This window comes from Nansenia antarctica (genome assembly GCF_963989245.1).
Source record: "Nansenia antarctica genome assembly, chromosome: 9".
Taxonomy (NCBI): Eukaryota; Metazoa; Chordata; class Actinopteri; order Argentiniformes; family Microstomatidae; genus Nansenia; species Nansenia antarctica.
Window position 1 is genome coordinate 3,528,724 of NC_137679.1, and position 24,152 is coordinate 3,552,875.

At 44.2% G+C, this 24,152-nt stretch overlaps 2 protein-coding genes across 2 annotated transcripts in view; one reads left to right on the plus strand and one right to left on the minus strand.

Annotated features, from left to right (window-relative positions):
- The window catches only part of LOC308165161 (NACHT, LRR and PYD domains-containing protein 12-like), a 436,373-nt gene that overhangs the window by 144,150 nt on the left and 268,071 nt on the right, over positions 1-24,152 (plus strand). The gene's annotated exons all lie outside the window — the stretch shown is intronic.
- Positions 4,057-24,068, minus strand: LOC308164966 (creatine kinase U-type, mitochondrial-like; the record flags this gene model as incomplete). The annotated part of the gene is made up of 9 exons (XM_080539044.1): positions 4,057-4,170; positions 4,746-4,871; positions 5,550-5,684; positions 14,309-14,432; positions 16,350-16,435; positions 18,427-18,648; positions 19,171-19,266; positions 22,575-22,773; positions 23,917-24,068. 9 exons carry the CDS (start codon positions 24,066-24,068, stop codon positions 4,057-4,059), a joined length of 1,254 nt encoding a protein of 417 aa, XP_080395170.1.

Sequence of the window (24,152 nt, forward strand, 5' to 3'; positions counted from 1 at the left end):
CTGCTGACATGCCCTCTCTCTCTCCCTTCTTCTCCTTACTTTCCTGTCTGTCTTCACTACATCTGTCCAATAAAATGAAACATTTGAGTGGGAAAAATAAATGTAGTAGATAGAACTGCCACGACTATGATAGACAGTGCTGCTGTCCACTCTACCTGTGACACACGGCATGTTCGACCCTATCACACTGACCCCAGGTAAGACAAATTGCAAGGAGTCCTCCTCCTGTATTGTGTATAATATAATACGCCCCATTGCTATCCAGCTGTATTCTGTCCCTCTCATTCTGGTAGCTACCTTGTAGACAGGTCACTGCCCCCTTGGAAGGCCTCAGCGGATCCAATTTCCACTGCTGGCAAATGACCCATATTAATCTGGTTAGATGCAGAGAGACTGAGAGAGGCCCACTGTTTACAGTAAACCTGTGGTAGGCAGAGGAAATCTCATTTACTCATGATGGAAATGGCTTGTATGGTATTAAGCCAGAAATAATGACGAGTGTAATTAAGTTCCACTGCCTAGTTGTCAAGGAGATAATAAGACATTTGAAATGGAACTATAGTGCTGTGATTTGGTGTATGGGAAGCAGTTTATATAAAACACAGACCTAAGATAATAAAACACAGTCCTAAGATAATAAAAAACAAGAATGAGACATGAGACATAAATCTCTTGAAGAGCTGGAAGAGCTGTACAACACACGCTGCCTCAGGAAGGCGTCCAAGATCTCCAGAGACCCATCCCACCCTGGGAACGAACAATTTGTTCGGCTGCGCTCAGGCAGGCGGTTCAGGACCATGTTCGCACGAACAAACAGACTGAAGCTCAGCTTCTACCCTAGGGCCATTCAGGCCCTGAACACAGCAAAGACCTAGGTTCTAGGCCCTGGACAATCTAGACAATTTGATGGCAGCTACTAGATTGTAAACATAAGTGCAATATTGTAATACAACTGTGAACATTCTAAACCTGCTAACTGCGACACTTTAATGAATGTGCAACAAATATTATGTGCAATATGACAACCCTCGGGTACATAAGGTTCAGATATAGGAAAAAGTTAGGATATTTATAGCATAGCATAGTGTACAGCACAGTGTTTTATTGTATAGTATAGTAGTATAGTATAGTAGATAGTGTACATAGCCTTATTTATGTCAACCAGCTCTTTTCCCTTCTTGTTTTATCCTTGGCTCTCTTGTTTTTAGTCTTTTTTCCTAGCACCAGGGGAGCCCCCCCTCCTAAATTTCGTTGTATGGTACCTGTACTGTATTAATGACAATAAAGACCATTCATTCATTCATAAATAGGGGGGATATAAATAGGGGGATAAGTGATTGGTAGGAATCTGAGAATGTAGTCACAACATACACTGTAATAAACATACCTTGTTTGTCTCTCACACTACAGATAGGGAATGTCTATCCCAACCATACTAGGAGATTTCATACCATATCACTGATATTATGCCTGGCAAAATAAGGGCTATAGAGAAAAAGTCCACATTGTTTTTGTTTTTTTAAAGCAAATGGTTTCTGTCATTATACGACAGCCCTCTCTCTCTCTCTCTCTCTCTCTCTCTCTCTCTCTCTCTCTCTCTCTCTCTCTCTCTGGTATACTCCACCCCCCTCTCCCTCTCGCCCTCCCCCCCACCTCCCTCCCCCCTCCCCTCCCTCCCTCCCTCCACCCCCACCTCCCTCCCTCCCTCCCTCCCCCCCCACCTCCCTCCCTCCCCCCCCCCCCTCCCTCCCTCCCTCCACCCCCACCTCCCTCCCTCCCCCCCCACCTCCCTCCCTCCCTCCAAGCACGAAGGAACGTGCTTGTTCCCTCGTAAGACGGTTTCCATGGCAACAGGTTTGGTGAGCGAGCCAGCCAGGGAACCAACCACGGTCTGCATGCAGCACAACGCTTGCAAAGCATCATGGGAGCCAGGCTATGATAGTGTGTGTGTGTGACGGTGGTTTCAGTAGCACAGCAGTAACAGAGTGGAGCTCCTAACACACAACACTTCAGGGACTCAGACGCAACTGTAAATAAAGACAAATCCTTTGTGATGATGTCAGTGCTCTGCACTAGTCACAAGACTATACTGCTCCCCTGGCAGTGTCCTAGTGCTGTGTGTGTGTGTGTGTGTGTGTGTGTGTGTGTGTGTGTGTGTGTGTGTGTGTGTGTGTGTGTCTGTGTGTGTGTGTGTGTGTGTGTGTGTATGTGTGTGTATGTGTGTGTGCAGCATGATTCAGCTGACCGGCTGATAGATGAAGTCACTTCAAGCCAACCCACATAAGGTCAACTTCAATATCAGTCTAACTGCATTTTGCAGTAGTGTGGTGGTGGTATAGTTAAACTACGTTAAAATCCTATTTGTTTGTTTTTTTCCAGTAGCTTACACTTGTATAGTAAGCTACTGTCCCCTACTAACGTTTCTTCCAAAAGAAAACAAAACGTTAACGGTATTTTTAAACTATTATTCCAGCCGTTTAATTTCAAATGTCCGTACTATTGCACCTCTCATTGCCTCTCTCACCATTTCTCACAATGTTTCTCTCAGTGATTTTAGAGTGTTTCAGGCTTCCTACCAGGGTTGCCAGGTGGGATTGACAATTTCCAGCCTAACCACAGTCTAAAAAACGCTAAATCCACCAAAAACCACCAGCCCAAATCCAATAGTCAGAAAACCGCGAATTACTTTTGGGCAGGTGCCCATCTCCTGCCCCCTAAACTGTATGTCTGTTAAAAACCTTACATTGTAGCTACTAGGGTGTGTGTTTTAACTTCACACATTTCGTAACTTTCAGGCACTGACATTTTGATACCGTCTAAAATGCTATTTATCCAGCCCAACCCGCCCAAATGCTTTATTCCAGTGTGATCAAAAGTAGCCCATTCAGTGGTAACCCTGCTTCCTACCATGCTGATCACAATCTCAGTGAGCTTGGTTACCATGGTTACCTACTGTACTGTAATCACTCACACAGCTTTGCTTATGAGGTATAATCTGCTCTGAACAGCCAAAGATTAACAACGCTAGAACACGCAGAAAAAGAAACAATATTTTTTATTAACGAATGACAGAGGGGTGACATTAAATAAGATGGTTTTCTTTAATAAAATATGTTAAAGAATGATATTGCTTGATACACACACAGTACATAGTCAAGCACTGATTATTAGTTCAGTCATGTTTGTGACATTGTTTTTTAAACCTGTGTCTTATAAACTACAACTCCCAAGGAACCTGAGTCTTTTCAGTCTTTTACATTCAGTAGCTGCTCTCTACATTCAAATCCGTTGTAAAAGTAAACTACAACTAAATGTAATGTACACAATCCACTATGGATGTATATCCCGGTACTACCACAAAATGTATAGAGTATTACTAGTACCAGTTGTAGGCTACAATAATAGTCATGTTCATCCACGTCCAATATACCGGAGAGGAGACACACAAGGAGGAGTATTATCCGACACGTAGGGTATAAGACATGCTCTGTCTGTAGGAGTGTCAGGATTAGCAGTCGGGGGGTTTGAGTAGCAGTGTCATCGAGTTAAGCAAACTGGCGGCCATATTGGCTCACACGATAGCATTCTTACTTGCGTTTTTTTACTGTTTTCTTGGAAAGTCTGTTGCCAATTGGCGGCGATTGAAATTCTATACCTCAATACCCGATATTGTTGAACTGAACTCTCTCTATAACCCCAGTAAACAAAGAGTCCAAAAGACGTCCTCAGGGAAGCCGGGATGTGGGTTCAGATGCCGACTTTCTAGGACGTCCAGATGACGTCTTTAGGACGTCTTATGGACTACAGAACTACAGAAGACGATTCTGTAATCCATAGGACGTCCTAGAGAGACGTCATCTGGACGTCCTAGAAAGACGTCATCTGAACCCACATTCCGGCTTCCCTGAGGACGTCTTTTGGACTCCCTGTTTACTGGGAAATCAATGGTTCTGATTAGGATGAGGCAGAGAGGTCTGTATGTCTGGAAGGGGGGGTAAGGTGGTGGTGGTTGTGGTGGTGGGGAGGGGAAGGGGGGGGGGTGTAGCTGAGGTTGGTCTACTTGAACTGGCTGATGGGCGGGGGGATCTTGATGTCCTGGCCTCTCTCCAGCTTCTTCTCACATTCTATCAGGTAGTTGACCCCGTCCACCACCGTCTGCACCAGCTGGACCTGGGACACACACACACACACACACACACACACACACATACATACACACACCAGTAGTGAGGAACACTGCTCTATGTCTGCAGTCTAACCCTGGACAGAATACGTCCCTTTGTCTTCCTTAATCTATGTCACTCTCTTTCTCTTTCTCTTTCTCACAGACATGACAGCATGACTGGCTACACAAGAAGCTACACAACACAGACAGACAACAGCCAGTCTCTCTCCTCTCCTAGGCCTTTCAGTACAGTCCACGTCTGCAACCCAATAGTCTACAATGTGACACGTTCTAATGCTTTGGTCCTCATGTCGGGAAATGGTAAATGGACTGCACTTATATAGCGCCTTTAATAAAAGCGCTTTACAACGGCCTCTCATTCACCCGTTCACACACACATTCACACACCAATGGCAGCAAGCTACCATGCAAGGCGCCGGCCCGCTCACTGGGAGCAATTTGGGTTTCAGTGTCTTGCCCAAGGACACTTCGACATGTGGCCAGCCGGGGCTCGAACCGCTGATCTGCCAACCTTGTGATCATTAGACGGCGGCTCTACCTCCTGAGACACAGCCCCTACCTCTGACTTCCCCAGGCGGTCCAGGTTGGAGATGTCGAAGGTGCTCCCCACGGCGGCCGTGTCCACCCCCCCCGTGCCTCGCTTCTGCAGACGCAGGTTGTCCAGGATCTTAGAGAAACGAGGGTCCTAGAGGGGGGGGGGGCGGGGGGGTAGAAGAGGGGTAGTCAGGGGGGGACAGGGTTAGTGGGTGTGGCTGACCAAGTGAAATAAGGATTGAAATGTTGCTGTTTGGGTTTTTTACTGGTCACACTGGTGGTGTGAAGGTGCAGGTGTGCTTGTGTGTGTGTGTGTGTGTGTGTGTGTGTGTGTGTGTGTGTGGTAATAATAATAATAATAATAATAATAATAATAATAATAATAATAATAATAATAATTCATTGTTTTTATATAGCGCTTTTCCGGGGCTCAAAGACGCTGACAATATGGGAAAAACAGAAAACACAGAAACAACAAGCAACAGATAACATGAGCACATAGAACACACAAGTTAACAAACAGGCACAGGGAACAATTAACACAGCAATGTCCAGGGGGGGAGGGGGGTGGCAGGGTTAAGGGAGATGGTTAGGGTTAGGGGAGATGGTTAGGGGTAGGGGAGGTTGTATGCATGTCCAGGGGGGGAGGGGAGGGGGGTGGCAGGGTTAGGGGAGATGGTTAGGGATAGGGGAGGTTGTATACATGGGAGAACAGGTAGGTTTTGAGATGGGATTTAAAAGTGGAGAGTGAGGGTGAGTCTCTGAGTGGTGAGAGTGGAGGACAAGAGTGATGTGGTCACAGGACTGTTTGAGAGCAGCCTTGTAGTACCTTGCTGAGCTTGGGCAGATTGACGTGCACCCCTGCGCGGAGGCCGGTGCCCAGGTTGGAGGGGCAGGTGAGGACGTACCCCAGACGCTCGTTCCACATGAACTCCCAGCCCTTCTCCTGGATCAGCTTCTCCACCTGAGGACACACAGGCACAACGGATCTGAATGTGTCTGTGTGTGCCTGTGTGTGACACACACAGACACACACAGACAGACACACACACAGACATCCACAGACACATACAGACATACACAGACATACACACATGTTCGGTTGACACATGTGTGTCTGTGTGTGTGTGTGTGTGTGTGTGTGTGTCTGTGTGTGTGTCTGTGTATGTCTGACTGTTTAATAACAGTCCTTGCTTGACATTTGGCATCTGTTGTGTCTGTCTCTTAATGTGGAACTTGGAACACTTAGATAAATAATTTAAGTATTTGTAGCCTGTTGAAAGAATGCAAATATGTTTTGTTTAGGTTAGACGCGAAGCGGAGTGCTGTTACACCCCCTAGCTGTGCTGATATCCACGATGTACCACGGCTTCTCGTTCCATAACGCTTTTATACAACGGCTACCACATTTATCTATCAATATTTCACAAAAGAAAGACAAGACAAACTTTTAATTAATGTATTTTAATGGAACTATGTTTTATTGTAAGTGTATTCATCCGCTGAACAGTTGTTTATCGGTTGCTAAGCAACGGTAAGAATGTAACTTGGATAACGGTAATTTAAACAAACGCGGAGTAATATGAAAAGATGTGTCAACATTCCATGTAGCCGTGCGTATGTCATGGATATCGACACGGCTGGAACGTAGTTATTATACAACAGTTAGTTCCGACCAAGTAATTTGAGTGGGTGTTTCAAGTTTGAAGCTTCAAGATGTGTGTATGTGTGTGTGTGTGTGTGTGTGTGTGTGTGTGTGTGTGTGTGCCTGTGTATACTACTATGTGGGGACTGAGGTCTGACAGCACAACCACGGTGTGGGGACTCGAAATCGGTGTGGGGACCCAAAACGGGTCCCCACACCGATTTTCATTGAATTTGGTAGAAAAAGTGTTGCTGATATGTCTAGTGCAAATATTTCTATGTTTTAAATTTTGACCCACACTGCTACATAAGTCTGAAAAGAGTGCTTAATCAGTGTTTAGAGTGCGCCCCTGGTGGCGAAATCGCCATTTTTTACTATTTTTTTCACAGAAATGGCAGAAATTTTAACACACATTTAACACTCCTGCAGCCAATCATATGAGCTGCCTGTCTGTCACGTGCACTTTGCATCAAGCACATGATTGGGGGTGGAGACAGGTGTGCAGGTTTGGCTGAAGATCTAATTAGTGGGGACGGAGCACACTTCGTTTCGCGTTGTGCCGTTGGAGAATAATACAAGATTGTGCGCGAGTGTGCGCGCGAGACGAGTGTGTGCGCGCGACGCGAGAGTTTTTGCAGGGTGAAACGCTAGCAAATATACTGGCTGAGTGTTCTGACAGAGAACGCTGGTTAACATTGGTCTTATTATTGTGACTAGAAAGTGTGTGACTATAATTCCATGGTGTAAATAGCAGTGGCGGCTGGTTTTTGGGTGGGGCACAGATTATGGCACTTGTTTTTATTACCTTTCCATGTTTTACAAAGCAAATTCCTTGTATGTGTGAACGTACTTGGCAATACACTTTTCTGATTCTGATTCTGATGGGGGCATGCTTTTAAAATCTGTACCTATTACAGTATTTCCATAATTTCCTAATTCATATTTCTCCATATTTTAATAACGCAGGGTATTTGCAACATAGCAATTACCAGGAAGTGAATTAAGATATAAGATAATATGGGACCTTTATTGTTAAAACTATACTGAGCACAGTTCCCTCTCGAAAAGGTTAAATATACACCTCGTTCCAAATTATTATGCAAATTATATTTTTATCAGATTTTCCTAAATAGTCGATGCAAATGACAATCAGTATAATTTTCAAGTCATCAACCGTTAGAGTATAATTCAAATGTTATTGAACAAACCTCCCAATGATAACAGTATTTTTTTTTTTAATAAAAAACTCAAAATGCACTGTTCCAAATTATTATGCACAACAGAGTTTCAAAACATTTTATAGGTTGTAAAGAACAAACAATTGTGATGAATTTAGGGTTAGGAGGTCATATTAGGAGGTCATATTTACTGAAATCAAAAGCTATTTCAAACAAAAACATCTTACAGTTTTTCTCAATTGCTTTGGTGCATTTCTCTGATCAGAATTGAAATTCTCATAACTGTTAGTTCAACCTCCACAACATTTAGTCATTTGTGCACATCATAGTAGCAGTTTCTCATTCCTTCAAACAAATTGCAAATGCTTTTGGACATGCATCAATTGCTGTCATACAATTCTCAGCTGTTTTATAACATTATCATTTGCTTATGTCATGTCAGTCAAAATGAACTATACTTTTGGATGCTTAATAGTCATTCCCTATAAAACTAAGTCCTCATTTCATTGCTTGAGTCATTACATCCAAAAATGTTGAACAAGTTGTCAAAATCTGTCAAGCAAATTGTATACATTTCTTTATCATTTTTCCTGAAAATGTCTCCCAAATTGAACAATTTCTCTCTGTTATTGTTCACTACAGTAATATGGGTTAAAGCCGTATATCTCATGTTTACTGTACATTACTGTAATTTTACTCTGCACCACATAGACAAGACAAGGCAAGACAACCTTGCAGAGGTGGAAAAGGGCCCCTTTTTACTCCACAACAAGAGGAAGCCATGTGTGCAATGGTGATTGCAAACAATGCCATAAGGTTGAGAGAGATACAAAGCGCTGTTATAGAGGATGACAATATCTTTGGGAATATTGAATCCGTTTCAATCGCTACAATTGACTGCTCAGGAGAAATGAAATGCGCATGAAACAATTGTACAATGTGCCATTTGAACGGAACAGCGACAGAGTGAAGGAGATCCGTCACCAGTATGTACAGGTAAAACATTTATGTGTTCTATGCATACTCTAATGTCCAGTGCTGTAAACTGGTTACTTTGTGTAGTGCCATGCAGTACACTTACATGACAATTCATACTGTACAATATGTTGTCCAAAATTAGTTTTTTTCTCTCTCTCTCTATTCTGGGATAAAGTGTGTACTGGAGCTGGAGGCCAGGGAACCGCTGCACACATTCATATACGTTGATGAGGCGTTAATCTGGCAAAAGGTAGAAGGCGTGGCAGAAATCACATTGGACAGAGAGCAACCATTGATGTCCCAGGCCAACGAGGAGGGAATATTACAATGTGTGCAGCCGTCTCAGAAAACGGCGTCCTCACCCATATACCCTGTCTTGGTCCACACAACACAACATCTGCTGACTTTTTTAGACACTCTTTACAGGGACATAATCCCTGAGAATGAGAGGGGTCTAAATGGAGACCATCTGAACAAGTATGTTGTTGTATGGGATAATATGCGTTTTCACCACTCAGATCTGGTCAGACAGTGGTTTGCAGCACATGAAAGGATGCTGGTGGAATATCTCCCTCCCTACTCGCCATTCCTGAATCCAATAGAGGAGTTTTTCTCTTCCTGGAGGTGGAAGGTATATGACCGGCATCCACATACCCAAATGGCCTTGCTAGCAGAGGGTGGATTCGCCACTCAGGGAGATACTTTCCTCGCTGCATTACCAGGGATGATATTCGCTGTGATGTCGATGAAAATATGTGGCCAGACAGACAGGAACGTCTGGATGTCAATGAATGATTTACAGTATGTTGGATGTTCCAATTCAGTTCCAATATGTACTGCAATATTGTTTACAGTTGTGCACAGCTCTACCCAAAGGGTGTTTCTTATGTTTGTGGTAAACAAGTTTGTATTTTTCTTTTGCACAATGCTGTGAACAAATTAGAATTGCAAAGAGCATATGCAGTAAAAATGTGAAACATAACTATTCAGCGTCTTGTACTCATTTACCTCACTAAATACAGTAATGTGTAACCCACTGTAGATTTCAAATGGCTGTGCAAATAGTGTATAGTACTGTCTTGAGCATTTTCAGGTAGTGTCACCAAGATCTGACTTTTTTGCATTGGAAAACACTTAGAGTGAACTGTCATAATGAAAACATGACAAAGCCATTTGACTATCTTGTTCATAAACAATGGTGTCAGGACTTTTCATTTTGATGACACTGACACTTTCATTGACATGAATACTTGCTTTTGAGGAATGAACTATCCATTTTGAGCAAGTGACACGCTTTTGCAGGTTAACACCTAGGTTTTGCAGTTTGTACTAATTGTTCTGAGAAATGCACTAACTGTTGTGCAAATGTTAATAGTGATGTGAGAAATGCACCAAAGCGACTGAGAAAAACTGTAACAGGTCAAGTTACATGTTAACATAGGACCCCTTCTTTGATATCACCTTCACAATTCTTGCATCCATTGAACTTGTGAGTTTTTGGACAGTTTCTGCTTGAATTTCTTTGCAGGATGCCAGAATAGCCTCCCAGAGCTGCTGTTTTGATGTGAACTGCCTCCCATCCTCATATATATTTTTGCTTGAGGATGCTCCAAAGGTTCTCAATAGGGTTGAGGTCAGGGGAAGATGGGGGCCACACCATGAGTTTCTCTCCTTTTATGCCTATAGCAGCCAATGACACAGAGGTATTCTGGTGATGTCTCCCCTCCCCCGCCCCAACCTGCAGCTGACCTGGCTGTGACCTTTCAGAGGGCCAAGCAGTATGGCACCAATTCAGTCTGAGAAACAGACCAACAGAAAATCTGCAGCAGTAGTTTTATTAACAGTAGACTGATTTTATTTTAAGTTTATATCATTCTAATAACATACTATTGTGATTTTCTTTTTTTTTAAATCTGTATTTCCTGTTTTTTCACTGTTAAAATATATTGAGCATATAATTGAGCGCTGTTTGGTGATACATTGGGCTAGAGACTAAAGTTCAGGAGGTCGGCAATGTTAAATGAACGGCTGAGGCCTGAGTGTGCTGCTAGCTGTGGAAGGTGCTGTGTGGGGGAGGGGGAGGCGAATAGTGAGTGACTAAATTGAGCGCTGTTTGGTGATACATTGGGCTAGAGACTTGAAATCACGTTTGGCTGAAAGCTGGCATCCCACTGATGGCGTGTGTCTTTTTCTGTTCCCCTGGCTACATAGGAAGTGTCCCTAAAGTTCAGGAGGTCGGCAATGTTAAATGAACGGCTGAGGCCTGAGTGTATTAGTAATAAGTACTATATTTGTAATTTTAAGGAGAGTTCTGTAAATGCGTTAATGTAGTGTACCAAAACTGTGTATTAAAAATGACAACATTCTCAATCATGCAAGCCATATAATGGTTTAAATTATAAAAACATTTAAAACTGTTGTTTTATCTTTAAATAATTACAAAACATAAAGGGATTAAGCAGTTCTACATTTATGAATAATAATTATTCATCTTGTTCCAGAAAACCAGTTATTCCCGTGTGCATTGAATGCAGCAGTAGCTTTGGGGAAAGTTTGGAGGTGCAGGTAGTTAATTGATGTCTCCCCTCCCCCGCCCCAACCTGCAGCTGACCTGGCTGTGACCTTTCAGAGGGCCAAGCAGTATGGAACCAATTCAGTCTGAGAAACAGACCAACAGAAATCTGCAGCAGTAGTTTTATTAACAGTAGACTGATTTTATTTTAAGTTTATATCATTCTAATAACATACTATTGTGATTATTTATTTATTTTTTTAAATCTGTATTTCCTGTTTTTTCACTGTTAAAATATATTGAGCATATAATTGAGTGCTGTTTGGTGATACATTGGGCTAGAGACTTGAAATCACTTTTGGCTGGCATCCCACTGATGGTGTGTGTCTTTTTCTGTTCCCCTGGCTACATAGGAAGTGTCCCAAAAGTGAGCCTAAAGTTCAGGAGGTCGCCAATGTTAAACGGCTGAGTGGGGAGGGGTAGTGAGTGACTAAATTGAGTGCTGTTTGGTGATACATTGGGCTAGAGACCTGAAATCACTTTTGTCTGAAAGCTGGCATCCCACTGATGGTGTGTGTCTTTTTCTGTTCCCCTGGCTACATAGGAAGTGTCCCAAAAGTGAGCCTAAAGTTCAGGAGGTCGCCAATGTTAAACGGCTGAGTGGGGAGGGGTAGTGAGTGACTAAATTGAGTGCTGTTTGGTGATACATTGGGCTAGAGACCTGAAATCACTTTTGGCTGAAAGCTGGCATCCCACTAATGGTGTGTGTCTTTTTCTGTTCCCCTGGCTACATAGGAAGTGTCCCAAACGTGAGCCTAAAGTTCAGGAGGTCGGCAATGTTAAATGAACAGCAGAGGCCTGTGTGTTGCTATCTGTGGAAGGTGCTGTGTGGGGGAGGGGTAGGCGAATAGTGATTGGTTCTCAGTTAACAAGCAGGCCCAGGAATGCACAAAATGCATCCATTTTCCAAAAGCTACTGGCTTAATATGCTCCATCACAGTTTGATGACTTTTCAGGGTTTGACTTTTACAAAGGATATTGTATGTATTTATTTTAACCCTTTTAAGAGTATTGTCATATATGGTGAGATTACAATTATATGAACTCCAACTGCAAGTCTCACAGTGCTAAAGTTAACAAAAAGCATATCATAAACATTCTGGTTATTTTATTTTAGTAAAAAAATCGCTCTCTGCATGGCTGACATGGTGGGAGAGAAGCTAAGAGAAATTCTCGATTATGGACATGAGTGCGCCAGCACGGCACGGGTCCCACCGTGAGCCGGTCATGAAGGAAGGTTAATTGAACAGAGCGAGGCAGATTTCAGCAGAACAGAAACTTAACTGTGTGGGGGAGGGGTGCAAATCAGTGCTCTGTCTGCATAGTGCACAACTAAATTGAGCGCTGTTTGGTGATACATTGGGCTAGAGACTTGAAATCACTTTTGGCTGAAAGCTGGCATCCCACTGATGGCGTGTGTCTTTTTCTGTTCCCCTGGCTACATAGGAAGTGTCCCAAAAGTGAGCCTAAAGTTCAGGAGGTCGCCAATGTTAAACGGCTGAGTGGGGAGGGGTAGTGAGTGACTAAATTGAGTGCTGTTTGGTGATACATTGGGCTAGAGACCTGAAATCACTTTTGGCTGAAAGCTGGCATCCCACTAATGGTGTGTGTCTTTTTCTGTTCCCCTGGCTACATAGGAAGTGTCCCAAACGTGAGCCTAAAGTTCAGGAGGTCGGCAATGTTAAATGAACAGCAGAGGCCTGTGTGTTGCTATCTGTGGAAGGTGCTGTGTGGGGGAGGGGTAGGCGAATAGTGATTGGTTCTCAGTTAACAAGCAGGCCCAGGAATGCACAAAATGCATCCATTTTCCAAAAGCTACTGGCTTAATATGCTCCATCACAGTTTGATGACTTTTCAGGGTTTGACTTTTACAAAGGATATTGTATGTATTTATTTTAACCTTAAAGTTCAGGAGGTCGGCAATGTTAAATGAACGGCTGAGGCCTGAGTGTGCTGCTAGCTGTGGAAGGTGCTGTGTGGGGGAGGGGTAGGCGAATAGTGAGTGACTAAATTGAGCGCTGTTTGGTGATACATTGGGCTAGAGAGTATTGAGTTACATGCTAAGCTGTATCAGTGCTAACTAGAGTACTGAGTTACATGCTAAGCTGTATCAGTGCTAACTAGAGTACTGAGTTACATGCTAAGCTGTATCAGTGCTAACTAGAGTACTGAGTTACATGCTAAGCTGTATCAGTGCTAACTAGAGTATTGAGTTACATGCTAAGCTGTATCAGTGCTAACTAGAGTACTGAGTTACATGCTAAGCTGTATCAGTGCTAACTACTGTACTGAGTTATATGCTAAGCTGTATCAGTGCTAACTAGAGTACTGAGTTACATGCTAAGCTGTAACCCGAGTTAACAATAACTATACAATTATAGTGACAATAACAACAATAACAACAATAACATAGTGACAATAACTCACTATGTCAACCCGAGTGCGCTCCCGGGAGATTAAACAAACGCACCCAAAGTCTTCAAGGGTTCAGGGCTTGGATAAGGGCTCCATTTGGGATTCAACCAAAGTGTGTTAAGGTGTTCCCCAGAAAGATGGTAACATCTGAAAGTGTGTTAAGGTGTTCCCCAGAAAGATGGTAACATCTGAAAGTGTGTTATGGTGTCCCCAGAAAGATGGTAACATCTGAAAGTGTGTTATGGTGTCCCCAGAAAGATAGTAACATCTGAAAGTGTGTTATGGTGTCCCCAGAAAGATGGTAACATCTGAAAGTGTGTTATGGTGTCCCCGGAAAGATAGTAATATCTGAAAGTGTGTTATGGTGTCCCCAGAAAGATAGTAATATCTGAAAGTGTGTTATGGTGTCCCCAGAAAGATAGCAACCTGAGACTCCCCACATGGGTGGAAGAAGTCATGTCTTGAAAAAAGTATTGAATATTGCTAATTTGAAGTGAGATTCTGGTTCCTGAATTTTTTCTGATCATGCCTGATTTTTCTCAGTGCTGTACGGTGTCTAGAAAGGGGTGTCCCCACACGGGAGGTCCTAGTCATATTGTCCCACAATGTAGCATAAACAAGTATGTGTGTGTGTGTGTGTGTGTGTGAGTGTGTGTGTGTGTGTGTGTGTGTGTGTGTGTGTGTGTGTGAGTGTGTGTGTGTGTGTGTGTGTGTGTGTGTGTGCGTGCGTGCGTGCGTGCGTGCGTGCGTGCGTGCGTGCGTGCGTGCGTGCATGCGTGCGTGTGCGTGCGGTCACTCACTGCTTTCAGGCCTGTACAGAACCTATCAAACACCCTCTTCATGTTGCCTCCCTTCTCCATGGAGATGACCCGGGTGTGGTCCTCCTCGTTGATCCAGATCAGGAAGGTCTTCTGGTTGTTGTGCCTGAGCCACGGTCAGGTGGGGTGAGGGCGGTAAACACAGCGCCACGGTCAGGTGAGGGGGGTAAACAACGGCCAAAGGAGAGGCCAAGCCACGGGTCAACAGAGCAGAGAGAGGGTTACTCAGATTATTAGATTATCCACCGTGCATATCTGACAAACAGATCTCTCTCCCTCTATACCCAGTCTCTTGGCTCGGTAATCTCCTCACAGTATTATAATTATTATTAATCCTTTATTTAACCAGGGTAGTCATATTGAGAGAGTAGCCTCGTTTTCAAATGAGCCCTGGCCAAGAAAAGCAGCACTTAATTAAAAAAAGACACCACATACAGTATAAAAACATACAATATACAACATAACATAACAACAAACAAGCAACAGAAACAGTGAGCAGACACAGGCTATAATTCACCGTGCATATCTGAGAAACCGATCTGTTTTACCACTGGTCATGGTGGTGACTGTGTGTCTAATGTCAATAACCACGTTGGTTTGAGAGGTCAAGGAGGATACTTCTCCAACAGCATGTTTGGATACTGGATTCTGATTGGCTAGCAACAGTGGTAAATACCCCAACTTCCTTCAGTTCAGACCACATTTCCAGTATCAATGCGCCTCCCAATCAATCTGATTAAGAACACCTGTGCTAGCCTACAATGCAATCGTTGATCTTGTTTATGGGACTATATTCTGTGGCGGAAGGATATTATGTATTCTAAAACGATGAATGATTGTAAATAAATGAATTTAATGTTACAACTGTGTATTTTTTATATTATGGGGTGGTTTTTGTAGAAAAGCAATTGACCATTCGAGGGCGGGGGTTGTGAAATGGTAAATGGTAAATGGACTGACTTATATAGCGCCTTATTCCAAAACGCTTTACAACGGCCTCTCATTCACCCATTCACACACACATTCACGGCAAGCTGCCATGCAAGGCGCCGGGCCCCGCTCACTGGGAGCAATTTTGGGGTTCAGTGTCTTGCCCAAGGACACTTCGACATGTGGCCAGCCGGGGCTCGAACCGCTGATCTGCCAACCTTGTGATCATTAGACGGCAGCTCTACCTCCTGCACCACAGCCACCCTCAAGTTGTGGAGACATTTACCACTGGTACAGGGTTGTGGCACGAGGCGCAATGTCTCCACAACCCCCTTCCTCTCATGGTAAATTGCTTACACAGAGTGCTTGGTGCCCTTGTGATCTCAGATGGGATTTAACAGAACTGCATTACAACCCTCCCTCCACTTAGCAGTGCATTATATCTCGCAGAAGACCCCCTCCCTCCCTCCACCCCCCCAAAACTGTTAAGAGTTTTAATGAGTTGATGGATGGATAAGTCCTGGAGAAAGGAGAGCAGAGAACGAGGGATGAAAGGATGGAGGGGGGGAGATGTCAACTGAAGAACGGGGGGATGAATTATTAAAGAGAGGTTGGCAGCTTGGCATGCAGTGGGCATCGGAGGGCAGGGGGGGGGGGGGGGGAGGGCAGGGTGTCCGGTGATCGATCCTGGAGCGAGCCGTGGCTGGGGCTAGCGGTAGCGTCAGGCTATTTCTGGGCACTGGAAATGTAATGCTGAAGGGACGTTGTCTGCACTGCTAATGCACCTGACTTTGGCTCAGTGTGGAGAAGCTACTGGGCACAGGGTTGCCAGATGGGATTGACACTTTCCAGCCTAACCACAGTCTAAAAAACATTAAATCCACCAAAAACCAACAGCCCAAAACCTATATTGTTATAAAACCGCTAGTTACTATTGGGCAGGTGCCCATCTCCTGCCCCCTAAACTGTATGTCTGTTGCCAATGATGTTTGTAAAATGGAAAAAAACCTGCACAATGTAATGTCACACATCATCATCAATGTTTATCTTCCTCTTCCCTGAGGAGTAGTGTTTGGGATCGAGCGGTGCTTACCAGATACCACGAGCATCTGGCCAATCGCGAGCCATCCCAGAACACGTCAGCAGTGGGGAGACGGGTTTGTCGAACAGGAAGTGGTCCTACATGAACGCAGGAGAGACAGGAAATAAAAAGGTTTCATGGAAGGGAAGAAGACATGTTCATGGGAGCAGCTCAACAGTCTAAAACGGCCTCCTCTCCTCTGGTTCACTGATGTGAAAGACTGTTCCCTTAACGACTATTACCTAAAGACTATTACCTTAACGAGCACGGCAATGAAACATGATGAGCCACGAGACAAAGGTCTGGCAGAATAACGAAAGGTTATTCTTCACATTAGCTAATAATTATTCATTAATAAGGCCTCCTTCATAGGCCTCCAAGATCTCCAGGGACCCAACCCACCCTGGGTACGAACACTTTACCCGGCTGCCCTCGAAAAGGCGGTTCAGGACCATGACCGCAAGGACAAACAGACTGAAGAACAGCTTCTACCCCAGGGCCGTCCAGGCCCTGAACACAGCAAAGACCTAGGTTCTGGGCCCTGGACAGTCTGGACGGATTGATGGCAGCTGCTGGACTGAAAAAATCAGGTGTAGTGCTGAGGCACAAATATGTACATTTCAAGCCTGCAAACTGCGACACTTTAAATAAATGTGCAATAACACTATGTGCAATATGACAACCCTAGTCGTCTATCTGTACAGTATAGTATAGTGGATAGTGTACATAGCCCTTATTTATGTAAACCAGCTCCTTCCCTTCTTGTGTTTTTTTAAAGTTTTTTTTCTTTCCTAACACCAGGGGAGCCACCCCTCCTAAATTTCGTTGTTTGGTACCTGTACTATAGCAATGACAATAAAGACCATTCATTCATTCATTCATTCATTCATTCATTAACTAGAGCAGCCGTGCCTTTTTTACCTACTATAAGAGCCGCCTCGGGGGTCAGATCTTTACAATGCTAAGCTGCTATTTACACACAACGACCACTAGTTGGCCTCTTGTAAATTAGCCTGCCTCCTACACAGAAAAACATCAAAATACACACTTTATACTAGCTTATCCTGATGTGATTTTGAAAACGTAAGGATACTGGGTGGTAGAACGCACATATCTAGAAAAAGTCATGAAAGGAGGGTCCTGAAATTTGATCGAGTGCAAAGATGTTTTACTCATGGCCGATTAAGTGTTAAGTCAGGCAGACGTTACGGATGTATAAGACCGTCCTAGCAGCTGGAATTGCCACGTTAAAACTGTGAAAACCGCAGTGTCCGCCTGGCTTTAGTCTACCTTTAAAATCTTAGTAGGAGGGTCTAACAAGCTACAGTCCTGATAAATGTTCAGTACAGTAAACAGTTACAAAGTTAAAACTAGCGGTCACTACTGCTATAACATCAGAGACCGTATTTCCCCTGTGGATTTACCTGCTCTGGGACTGCTGATGCAATTTAGCTACCCAGCTAATTCAGGGAGAGTCAATGACTGTCCATTGTCCCTTTTACAGGGTTTCCGCGCTGGTCTTAAAAAGCCTAAAAGTCTAAAATCCAGCAATCCAATTTATAAGGCCTAAAAAGGTCTAAAATGTCAGTTATTCGGTCTAAAAATTAGGTGCTAGGTCTTAAAAATGAGATCCTGCAAGGAAATCAGTCCGACCACATCTATTTACGCGGCAATTAATCAAGCTGGAACCCAAAAAAATCAAATTCGCTTCCTTTTTCCCTAATTTCATCACCTCGAAGGATGACGAAAAGCTATCATAATGGTGACGCGAATAGGCCAAAAATTATATTCAAAGAGGTCTAAAAAAAAGTCTAAAAAGGTCTTAAATTTGAGTTGTTGAACCCTGCTTTTCAATAAACGAATAGTGGCCTGGGGTGGTCCAGTGGTCTACAGTGCACACATATGCCCATGTCGGCATGGGTTCGAATCCGGCCCCATGCCCTGCTGACATGCCCTCTCTCTCTCCCTTCTTCTCCTTACTTTCCTGTCTGTCTTCACTACATCTGTCCAATAAAATGAAAAATATGAGTGGGACTGCCCCACTCAGAATAATAACTTTAAATAAACAAATACATTTAAAAATACTCACGTCAATGAGCTGCTGCTGCTCCTGGTCGGTCATCTGGGTGAGGCTGTAGTACTTCCCCTCCAGGTCCCCCTGCAGGCCACCGAGGGCGTCCACCACCACCCGCTCCACCTCCCTGCGCTCCGCCCGGGTGCAGGCGGGGGGCAGGCTCAGTCCCCGGATGCTACGGCCCGTCCTGACCCGCGACGACAGCACGTAGCGGTCGTCAAAGTTGCCCGAATGGATCTGACAGAGAAGAAACAGTTTGTTTGAATGACTCCCTTCTAGACAGCGGTACAGGGCCATCAGGTCAAAAACATCACGCCACTTGAACAGTTTCTTCCCCAAAGCCACAGCCCTCCTCAACAACTCCTGATCATTGCACCTTGCACTTTCCATGTTTTTTCCAAGTTATCTTTATAATATATAAACAGTATATTTATTCACTCGTATTGGTACTGTATATATTGTGTGTCTTGACTATTGTCGTGTTGTCGTCTTGTTGTTGTATGTACTGCAGCTTGTTCAGCATGGAGAATACCAAGTCATGTTCCTAGTGCACTGCACATGGCCAATAAAGTTGAATTGAATTGAATTGACATAATAGATAAACATTATGAACTTCCATAGATATTATAATACAGTATAGTCAACAATCTGGAGGAAAATTCAACATGTCCTGTGTTTCTGACAGAATGTATGGTAGACAGACGCTACATCAGTGTATTGTGTATAATTGTGGAGTTGCACCTCTGCGCCTCTACCTACCTTGCTAGAGTCCAGGTCAGTGGGGTGGGTCATGGTTTTAGGGTCATACCCGTTGTGTCTCTCCTTGATGATAGGGTCCAGGAGATCTGCAAACACCTGAACCCAAAATATGTCTTATTATTATATAACCAATATAACATATATATATATATATAACATACCAATTTGCTGTTGCACATAAGCTGACAGGAGGGTAATACTGCGCCCTGTGTAAATAAGGGACAGCATGTTGTCTTCTTTTGGCACTATTCTACTGTATCTGTCTGTATCTCTGAGGTCCTCTAACACGGGCCTCCTCATCCAACCCAGCGTCAAACTCCGGACCTTCGGGTACAGAGCCTTCAGTGTGGCAGCCACTCTCTACCCAAGGATATCCGCGACCCTCCAACCCTGGACATATTCAAAGCTGGCCTGAAAACCCACCTATTCACCATTTAAAACCCACCTATTCACCATTTAAAACCCACCTATTCACCATTTAAAACCCACCTATTCACCATTTAAAACCCACCTATTCACCATTTAAAACCCACCTATTCACCATTTAAAACCCACCTATTCACCATTTAAAACCCACCTATTCACCATTTAAAACCCACCTATTCACCATTTAAAACCCACCTATTCACCATTTAAAACCCACCTATTCACCACTGCTTTCAACCTGTAGTCTGCATGTCAGCTTATTAGTTCATCCAGTCTTACCCATCTAGCTGTTTTACTGTTTCTTGTTTTGTGTGTCTGTCTCTCTGGCTCTGTTCTGTTTGTCCCATTCTCTTGTAAAGCGACCTTGGGTTTGTGAAAGGCGCTATATAAATTGAAGTTGAATTGAATTGAAATCTATGTATAGATTTTTACACTTTTTTGACATAGTCCCCCTTTTTCAGGTTACCAAAAATAATGGGACAGATTAATATACTGTCCAAATTAATGTTTAATATTTGGTCGACAATATTTGGTCGACAATCCTTTACATGGTATTACTGCGTGAAGTCTGCAATGCATTGACCCAATGCTGGATATCTTCAGCAGTTACATCATCAATTAAGATCGTAAGACAATCTTCTGCCTCTCATCCTAGGAAACTGTTCTCCACATTTTCCACACTCCTCAACCCGCCTCCTCCCCCTCCTCCTTCCTCCCTGTCTGCCGGTGACTTTGTCACCTACTTTGAGAAAAAAAAAGTTGATGACGTTAGCAGCTCCTTCTCTCCTCCGTTTCCAATGACCTCCTGCCTTTCTTTACCTGCGTAATCAACTCCTCCTTATCCACAGGATCTGTCCCGGCTGCCTTCAAGCCAAGTCAAGCTTCTCCTCAAGAAACCCACCCTTGCCCCGTCTTGTGTTCACAACTACAGACCGGTACCCCTTCTCTCCTTATTATCTAAAACCCTTGAACTGCATCTAAATGACTGACTGACTATCTCCATCAGAACAACCTCCTGAACCCCCAACAATCTGGCTTTAAGGCTGGGCACTCTACTGAGACTGCTCTCCTTGCTGTCACGGAGGCACTCTACTGAGACTGCTCTCCTTGCTGTCACGGAGGCCCTCCACTGCTCAAGTTTCCTCCACTTCTCCTGGACCTGTCTGCTGCCTTCGACACAGTAAACCACCGGATCCTTCTCTCCATCCTCTCAGAACTGGGCATCTCTGGCACTGCACTCTCCTGGTTTGCTTCCTACCTGGCTGATCGCTCCTACCAGGTGACTTGGAGAGGATCGTTGTCTTCTCCACGAACCCTCACCACTGGGGTACTGTTATGTACGACAGTGTCATTGTCTTTGCAGCACTTTGTTGCCCTTTACGACGTCACGTTACGTACGTCTGTTAGAGCTTTACGACGGTGTGTGTGTGTGTTGTCAGAATGAATGGCACATGGCAAGTAAACGGAGCTCAGTTTGTATACCGGTGTGGATCTACATTTATTAGCACAACACAAACATAATAGGTACCCCGGGCTCTGTCCTAGGGCCCTTACTGTTCTCCCTCTATACCGAGTCTCTTGGCTCGGTAATCTCCTCACATGGGTTCTCCTATCACAGCTACGCAGACAACACTCAACTCTTCCTGTCTTTCACCCCCGCTGACCTACATGTGGCAACACGTGTCTCTGCGTGTCTCGCTGACATCTTTACCTGGATGTCAGCCCACCATCTCAAGCTCAACCTCAACAAAACTGAGCTACTTCCTCCCTGGGAAAGCCTGCCTTCTCCAAGACTTCTCCATCACAGTTGAGAATTCTACTGTAACCTCCTCCCAGACAGCCAAGAACCTTGGAGTGATCCTGGACAACCGCCTATCCTGTGCGGACATCGCAGCGACGGCACGCTCCTGCAGATTCTTCCTCTACAACATCAGCTCAACTCTTGATCCAGTCACTGGTCATCTCCCGCCTTGAATATTGCAACGCACTCCTGGCTAATACCACTGTCACATGACCAGCGCACTGACAAATCACCTCAATATAAGTGAGCAGAATCATAGCTGTAAGCAATGAAAATAGATAACCTCATTACAGAGACAATTAGGAAAAGTTAGAAAATGAAGGACCCCTCCCTAACCTAAAATCAACCCCCATCTTGTTGCAGTGGCCTCAGTCTAAATCAGGACAGGACAGGGGAATTAGTGAGTCTGTTCTTCATACTCAGATTAAGCATTGATCAGATGTTAATAGAATAGACCATGGTGTGTGGCCTGGGGTGGTCCAGTGGTCTAGCACCGCAGTCTACAGTGCACACATATGCCCATGTTGGCATGGGTTTGAATCCGGCCCATGCCCTGCTGACATGCCCTCTCTCCCTTCTTCTCCTTACTTTCCTGTCTGTCTTCACTGTATCTGTCCAATTCAAAATAAAAATATGAGTGGGACTGCCCCACTAAGAAAAAATAACTTATAAATAAAAAATAGACCATGGTACATATTGGTTAGGTGCCCAATAGGCCCTTGCTGGTTGGCCAAAAAATGCTATCAACATTTGGTAAGACATTACCTTAAACTCGCCTGATATACTGTACATGTTTTAAAGTATTGTTGCCAACAGACCAAGATGAGTTGAAATAATCACAACATATTTCTGTACAGTTCAGTTTATAAAAATATAATAGTTATGTAAATGATCAAAACGGTGATAAATCTAATGTTGTAAATGATCAAAATTTGTTGTAAATGATAAAAACGGTGATATACTTAATGTTCGGTAACGTGTCCTTATTTTAAGAAATGGCTGGCCATTAACCCTAACCCCCCCCTGACCTCGTATGACTCCTCGTCCCCGGCCACCATGCCCACGGTCTTGATGAAGGGGTGCCCCCTCCCTAGCCCTACCAACCCCCCCCCCTCCCTAGCCCTACCAACCCCCCCCCCCTCCCTAGCCCTACCAACCCCCCCCCCCCCCCCCTGACCTCGTATGACTCCTCGTCCCCGGCCACCATGCCCACGGTCTTGATGAAGGGGTGCCCCGGGTTGTCCACGCCGGTCTGGATGGCCTCGTCCAGGGTGTAGCCGTTGGGCGTGTGTTTGTCACACAGCTTGGCGTAGATGGCGGGGGTCAGGTGGCTGGCCATGCAGTTGTTGTGCTTACGCAAGTCGGGGTACTCCGCACTGTAGGGGGGGGGGGGGGGGGGGGCACAGGCAAAGTTAGTCATTACCAGTTGCCACTGAAGAAACTAATCGTTTTCATTGATATAATGACCTCATCAAATAGGATATCAATCTATTATCTATCTCATCATCAAATAGTATATAAATCAATCTCATCATCTATAAAAGCACTAAGGGCGTTCTCCAGCCTACCTACCTGCCTGCCTGCCTTTTGACATTCATAGCGGCTGGCTGATTGCATGTAATACCGTGTGTTTTACACCTGGCAGAGAGCGCAGTCATGACAGAAACATCACTGTATCTTACATCTAGGCTACAGTGAGATTACCATTATGCATCGGTTTCGTTTAATCTGAATGTGCGCGTATCCTACATGTCAACCGCACAATCTTACAAGAGACGCGGGACAATAGAGACTAGTTTCGAATTTGACACAACAGTAAATGCGAAATGTTGTTTGGGAAAACAGTAATTCTAGGATATTTATGCACACATAAATACGCAATTAGGGTAGCCTATCACTATGCATTATAATGATACGAGACCCATGCAACCCAGCAGGCAACCCATTAACATTTCATGAGATGAAAGATTGGTGGCAATTGTCACTGAGACAATATAAGAAAAATATGACTAGTAAAAACAACTGACTGAAAAAATACCAATTTCATTCACCACTGCTGCTGAAATATAACGGCTCATCCTCTCGTCCCAATTGTTTTAAACGGCTACGCCTTTAATCCTGCATGATAACGGGGTGTGTAAACCCGAGGCATGTCGTGAGTTTAGAATGAGAAGGTTCTAACTCCGTTTAGAATGATAAGGTTCTATCTCCGTTTAGAATGATAAGGTTCTATCTCCGTTTAGAATGATAAGGTTCTATCTCCGTTTAGAATGATAAGGTTCTATCTCCGTTTAGGGCAGTTCAGAGATATTGAGCGTCAACGTTTTTACATTCCATTATGTTTTGTGAGATGGAACCTTTGTATTTTATGAATTACTAACTCAAACATGTCAACATTTTTAAAAATAACACCACACAGGCATTAATAAACACCTAATGGATCAGATTATGTAAAAAAACTCAATTTCGACAAAAATGGAGATATAACCTTATAATTCTAACGTCACGGTGTGTGTTACCTGGCGGGGTACACTCTCCGTACTTGCGCCCCGGCGGTGACAGCATGTTCCCGGCTCAACAGAAAGCCCGCTGTCAGAGACCCGGCAGAGACCAAGGACAGGATCCCAACAGTCCGTTTGGAGGACAGAATCCTGGCGAAGTTGTGTGCCATGATGTCTAACAGACCGTTCGAGGTGTCGGTGTGAGTGGACGTCTGGAGGAGAGTCCTGGTGATGATACCTATGCCTCTGAAATG